Source organism: Austrofundulus limnaeus, unplaced genomic scaffold (genome assembly GCF_001266775.1).
Source record: "Austrofundulus limnaeus strain Quisiro unplaced genomic scaffold, Austrofundulus_limnaeus-1.0 Scaffold522, whole genome shotgun sequence".
Lineage (NCBI taxonomy): Eukaryota > Metazoa > Chordata > Actinopteri > Cyprinodontiformes > Rivulidae > Austrofundulus > Austrofundulus limnaeus.
The window spans coordinates 113,661-119,974 of NW_013952924.1; the positions used below are offsets into that span (position 1 = coordinate 113,661).

Consider the following 6,314-nt stretch of genomic DNA (forward strand, 5'->3'; position numbering starts at 1 on the left):
GGGTCCTCCGGAGGACCCGGTCTGTCGTTTTGGACACAGCCCAAGTCTGCATCCAGTGCAGACTTGAGCAGCAGGTGCAGCACCAAATAGTGGTCGGTATGGAGCACGGGACGTATAAATATAAGTTCCACATATGTTTTGTACACATATTTACTAAGTAAACACCTCACCAACAAATATAATTTCACGTAAATCATGTTTAATTCAATTCAAACTTTATTAAAGACACAGAACCCTGGTCTATGTTTAAAAAAGAAGAAAGGGAACATTTAAAAAATAAAGAAAAAATAAATTCTTTAAAAAAATGTTAACTGTACTAATATTTTGACAAGTTATCACACTGTTTGTTACAAATACAGTCATATCTGAAAACTCTCTACAATGTGGGCCTGATTAAATATTTTCTATGGTTTTATTTTAAAAAGTGTTTGTTCTCCAGCATTCAGTCACTGCCAGAGCTTGGACTGTTACCATGGTGACGACAGCTTCCTGTTCTGGTGGTGTGAGGAGAGCTCATCTCAAAAGAGGAGGGTGTATAATTAGACCTCGCAGCGCCATCAAGGGGACTCAGTTCAGCTGTGAGGGGGCTTCACAGCGAGTGTAGTTTGTAGGGAGTAGGGCGAGTGTGTAGCCACTGATTGGGAAAGGGCCAGAGAGTCGGGGGGTTTTCCCCTCTTTGAGTGCAGCAGCGCATTCAGCACAAACAAACAAGCCAATTAGTTTTTCACGGTTTGACTATCTTATAAAACTCTGCTTTCTAGTCTGGGAGCGAGTCGTTCTTTTTTCTTTTTTCCCCCCAGAGCGCAGCACAAACAAACACGCCCACGACCAATCAGACCAATCACACATTACCGTCGACACGGGAGGGGGGTCAAAAAGTTCTGCCGGCGGGTTGTGCCAAAAGGGGCTGTCTTTTTTTAAASCTTTATTGAAACTTTTAACGTGATACAAAATACAACAATACAGCCAGGGGGAATGAACATCTATAAGTGAAAAAGAAAAAGGAGGAAAGACATATAGATATACACAAGTGTAATAATACAAATAGAAATAAACTTAAACAATAGATAAAATGATTAAATCACAAAAAAGAACCAATCAATATAAAAATAAATCAGGAATTCCAAAAAGTGAACAAGAATCTGTAATTTTTTTGCCTTCTGATTAGTAGAAAAGTGAATTGAGTGGATATATTTTGTAAATTCGATAATGAAGGAGATGAAATTTGTTTTTTTCTTTAAACATTTGCTTTTATGTAAATGAAATTTGGCCTGAATGATTAAAAGATTAATAACAAATTCCTTTGAAGTCAATTTTGTATTTTGTTGAAARCCTAAAGGGGCTGTCGACACGACGCTGAGAAGCCCGGTGACGTAATTTTCGTCATTAAACGGCGACAACCCGTGMCGACGTCAGCAGTTCACAGCGAGTATGTTTCAGACTTTAGTTTGTGAAAMACAGCAGCAGCTGCTGAGGAGGTGTTGTTCAGAACTGAGGATTACGAGCTGCAGCCAAAGTCCACGGAAACAACAACAGTGCTCGTGACTCATAACAGATTTAAACCACATGCTGCTTGTGCAATATGACTATAACTGTCATAGAATAAGACTTGCTATAATAACATGATGTCTCAGAGTCTCTAACTGCACAGTTAGAAAACAAAGTTTATTTTTTGTGTTTTTAAATATCTCTATGGTTTAGTTTAGTTTAGTTTATTTGCACAGTAAAAATACATCAATTCAAAGAAAAAAAAGATGATGACAGTGCTGGAAGAGGCAAAAAGCCCTGTAGGCTTATATAAAGCCTCCACCAAAAACAAAATACATTGAACCAACAATAAAATCATTAAATCAATTATTTAAATCACTTATTAGATTATCAAAATAAGAATAAAATCATCATCATTTAATCCTAATTTCTGCTTCCTTTCAGCTCATGGTGTCTCAGCTGCTGCACAACTGGGGACCAGACGGTTTCCTCCAGCACATAGACAGGTACCAGCCTCCCTGCACAGACCGTTTGTTTGGGACAGGACTGAGTTCAGTTATCATGATGCCTGCAGCGTTTGTTTCCTCTCTCCTCACAGCGTGATCGAGTTTTACAGGAAGCAGCGCGACGCCATGGTTTGTTCTGCAGACAAGTGGCTCAAAGGTTAGTGAGCTGACAGAAAACCCATTTTTTCCTTCCGGGTCGGGGGCGGGGGCGGGGAGGCAGYCTGGACAAGTTCATCACAAATTTTGTTTTGTTTTGTTGTATGCAACACAATAGCTACGTTTACATGGACATAAGTAATCAGACTAAACGGCCATTCGGAATAAAAATGCGTCATGTAAACAGCCCGTTCGGATTATTCTGACCCGATTCAGCTCGATCCGAATGAATTTGTAATCTGAATGAGAGAGGTGGTTTATGCCGATTGATAATCGGAATGACGTGCATGTAAACACTTAATCTGATCATTTTATGATCATATTTATCGGCCAATCTCCCAAAATCAAAGAAAATCTGTGACTGTGAAGCTGAGTTACTCATCACCGAGTTAAACAAAGATAAAAGCTCAACGTGATCAAATAAAAAAACACACTGATCCCTTAACTGTCACTTTCTGACACTTTGTTGTTTATGATTGTTTTGATGAACACGTGACGCCCGTGTGCAGATATTTAATTAAAAACACACAAATCTGCTCTATATAACAACAGGGAGGAACCAGATGGTGTCACAGTCTCTGCTGGGTTTATGTAAGATTCTGAGAAAGTTTAACAGAAAACAGCTCGAAGCTGAAATATGACCCTAAACTTTACTTCCATATTTTCTCAGCAATTCTTTGGTATCAATGCTATCTACGAGACACTGGTTACATCATAATAACAAAAAACACAACCCTCTCTTAGTTATTGAACTTAAAACAGGGATGGGCAACTTTAAAAAATGGTGGAAGTGGGGACAAATTTTCATTGACACTCCCAGAGGGTCACACAGCACTGCAAACTTATCAACACAACCCTTAAAGGTGGGACGCTGTGCAAAACATAAATTAAAACAGAATATTATGATTTGCAAATCCTTTACAATCTATATTTTAAATTGAATTCACTACAAGATATTCAATGTTCAAACAGATAAAATTTGTTGTTTTTGCAAATTTTTGCTCATTATGAATTTGATGCCTGCAACACGTTCCAATAAAGCTGGGACAGGAGCAACAAAAGACTGGGGAAAATATCTGAACTATGTCTTTATTATCTTTCTAGGTTTGACATTTGGTTCGATCAGGATCTTATGCTGGCAGCTTGGGTTGGTTCTAACTGTTRTTAATAATTTAACATAAGCTCTATTTTAGCTCATCACTGATAACACTTTACTCCAGGCTTTAAAGGGATCCATGGTTAGTTGTAACATTAGACTTTATTTGATAAACATATATTTTAACTGTAAAATAAAGACTGTAAAAATACTGTAGGCTGTTCAGTTTTCATAATTTTTAAACTACATTTTTAAAATATATTACATGGACGGAGCGTGGACAGAGAGGAGAAGGTAGAAATGACTCAGTCTGTAACTGAAAATATGGATGGAGGACAACAGAGCTGCTTCATGGAAGAAGAACCTCAGCTTAGCCTGTTAGCTTTAGCGCCAATGCTACATTGCCTTATATGTATTAGCTCAGTGCTAGCACAGCAAACAAGCTAAACTGAGGTCCTCCATGCATATTTTTAGTTACAGGCTGAGTCATTTTTGTGTTCCCCTCTCTGTCAACGCTCTCTGGTTTCATTTAAAAGAGTCGATCATCAGATATTGTCCAAGATTAACCTTCAGGGTGGATATAGCTCGCTAGCAGCCTCGCACCGAGGACCTATCAACGTCATCATTTACCCAGAATGCTTAGTGTAAAATGGCTCCGTCTGTGTTAAAATGTATTTTTAAAAATTTACAAAACTAAACAGCCTACAGTATTTTTACAGTCTTTATTTTACACTTAAATGTTTTTCAAATAAAGTCGAATGTTACAATTAATCGTGGATCCCTTTAACAAAAACTATCACCTTTCCTTATCTGCTAGTGGTTTGTTGATTTGACTGGTCGATACACGCTTGGTTCCCCTAATCGCCCGCTAACTATTTTCTGAACATGTTGGCCCATTTCCTGATAGCTGTCACAAATATCTTCCCACATTCTTCTTTCATAACTAACAATCATCATCATCATCGATGGTGCTTCAGCAACACGCTCACCAGGCGTAAGGAGATCTGGGTGAATCACTGTTGACAGATAATAAACACGCTCATACAGAGAAGGAACGTGTTTATAAAAATCAGAAAGGACGCCCTGAGACTGTTTTCACTCGTGGTTTGTGTTCAGACGTGGCTGAGTGGCACGCGCCGACAGCAGGGATGTTCCTGTGGATGAAGCTGAGGGGCGTAGCCGACACCCAGCAGCTCATTATGGAGAAAGCTTTGGAGAAAGAGGTTAACACACACACACAATAACACACTGTTGTCTTATTAAAACCTCCATATAGGGTTAAACTCAGACCTGCCTGCTGCACTTTATTAAGCTGATTACAGTATCTTAGAGGTACCTCTGTGTGTAGATGTGTTGTGTGAGGCCAGAGGAAGGGTTCATCACTCAGCAGAGCGTAGGATGGTGCACGTGAAGCAGCCAGTGTTCTCTCTCTCTCACACACACACACACGCACACACACACGCACACACACACACACAAGTGGGTGCAGTCAGGCATTTCCAAGGTCTCTGCACAGAGAACTTGTTTCATGAGCGTCTAAAGCCTTCAAACTGCAAGTATTAAATACTGCTTCTGGAAAAGTCGAGACGTATAAATGGAAGGTCAATCTCATAAATCTATATTTTACAACATATGAAATGTTTAAAACAAGAAATTGTGCTGTTCTTAGAACAAAAAAGGTAATTTTTAACTTACTGTTCAGGGCGTAACAATGCGTTTGTGTACGTTAAAGGTGTTGTTGGTTCCCGGAGGCGTCTTCATGATCAACAGCAGCGAGCCGTGTTCGTACGTCAGAGCGGCCTTTTCTCAGTCCACACCGGAGCAGATCGATGAGGTATGCTCACAAATACTCCGCCAAAACAAACAAACAAACAAACATTTACAAAGAAATCTGACTGCAGTTTGTTGTTCTGTCTGCAGGCCTTCAGAAGACTCTCTCTGCTCATCAAAGAAGCCGTGTGACCAAAGTTTTACCTTAACTCTTTATGACATGACACTACATTTTAGCCAAAGATGAACAAAGAGAACACATTTTAATAACAGTTATTTGAATGTACGAGTAATTTTTAGGAAGTATAGCAAAAGCATACGAACAAAAATCATTGTTTTTCTGTTACAGCTCAGCCTTTTTACACATCTTTATCTCACAAATGTGCAAAAAGAGTAAAGTCAAACTTCTAAAGCATTTAGTCTTTTGTTAAGGTTAATCTGGGAATGTGGTACTTTTACCCAGAAAAACTGAACAGCAGTCAGATGTTTACAGGTCTGGTGGATGGATTCAAACATTCAAAAGTGTACCATTAAAGACAAAAAATAATCTATCTGCTGTACGGTGTAATGAAAACACTCAGCCATAGAGCTTGATTGTTTCCCATTTTTRTMTTGAAAACCATATTTGTGTAGAAAATGTGGGAAACGTATTGGCAAAGCCACATTGCATTTAATGTGATCTCTTTCAGCACACTCCCAGCTCTTCCCTGGCAGCTCGCTGTGATCAGCCTCTTGTTGCCAGGCTCAGGCACGTTATCTGAACGGCCTGAAGCAATCTCAACTAATTCTGCAGGCAGGGCTGGTTTTCTTTCCATAGGACTGCGCTAAACTCTGGTGAGGGAGCAGGTAAGAGGAGCGGAATGACACAAAACAAAAAGGAAACACTGTGCAGAGTATTTATTCAGCACAGYTTGATGGAGACTAGAGCTGCAAACAAACAGTTTCTATCCAGCTGTGTGGAGTTTACTCACACACTTCAAACAGTGAGACTAATAAAATATATTAGAGCACAAGCCAGTTGAAAATGTTGAAGTTGTTAGTGTGCAGGGTGGAGAGGACCCACAAAAAAATGGAACATGTCCGTTTACAAAACAAGTATCTAAACTACTATTCAACTGGTGGTCGGTGGGACACTTCTGACCCATGGGTGGCTTCAATTTGGCTCACTGATAAGTTCAATAAAAATAGTTTTTTTTTTGTAAGACTTGAATGACAAATATTTCAGTCAGAGTGGCAATCCTGTTGTATAGATGATCTATGGCAGGGCTATACGACTCAATCTGCCTGCCTCATCTCAT

The 6,314-nt window shown here is 39.3% G+C and overlaps 1 protein-coding gene across 3 annotated transcripts in view; it reads left to right on the forward strand.

The window, feature by feature from the left end:
- Nucleotides 1-5,602, forward strand: part of aadat (aminoadipate aminotransferase) — a 13,444-nt gene extending 7,842 nt beyond the window's left edge. The window contains exons 10-14 of one of the 3 annotated variants that reach the window (XM_014026060.1): nucleotides 1,933-1,994; nucleotides 2,087-2,151; nucleotides 4,363-4,469; nucleotides 4,979-5,080; nucleotides 5,167-5,602. In XM_014026060.1, the coding sequence (XP_013881514.1) occupies nucleotides 1,933-1,994; nucleotides 2,087-2,151; nucleotides 4,363-4,469; nucleotides 4,979-5,080; nucleotides 5,167-5,208 (378 nt within the window). In that variant the 3' untranslated portion in view covers nucleotides 5,209-5,602. Of the gene's footprint in view, nucleotides 1-1,932; nucleotides 1,995-2,086; nucleotides 2,152-3,254; nucleotides 3,376-4,362; nucleotides 4,470-4,978; nucleotides 5,081-5,166 lie in introns of those variants that run through there. The other 2 variants (XM_014026062.1, XM_014026061.1) reach the window with 2 other exon arrangements.
- The last annotated feature ends 712 nt before the right edge of the window (nucleotides 5,603-6,314 follow it).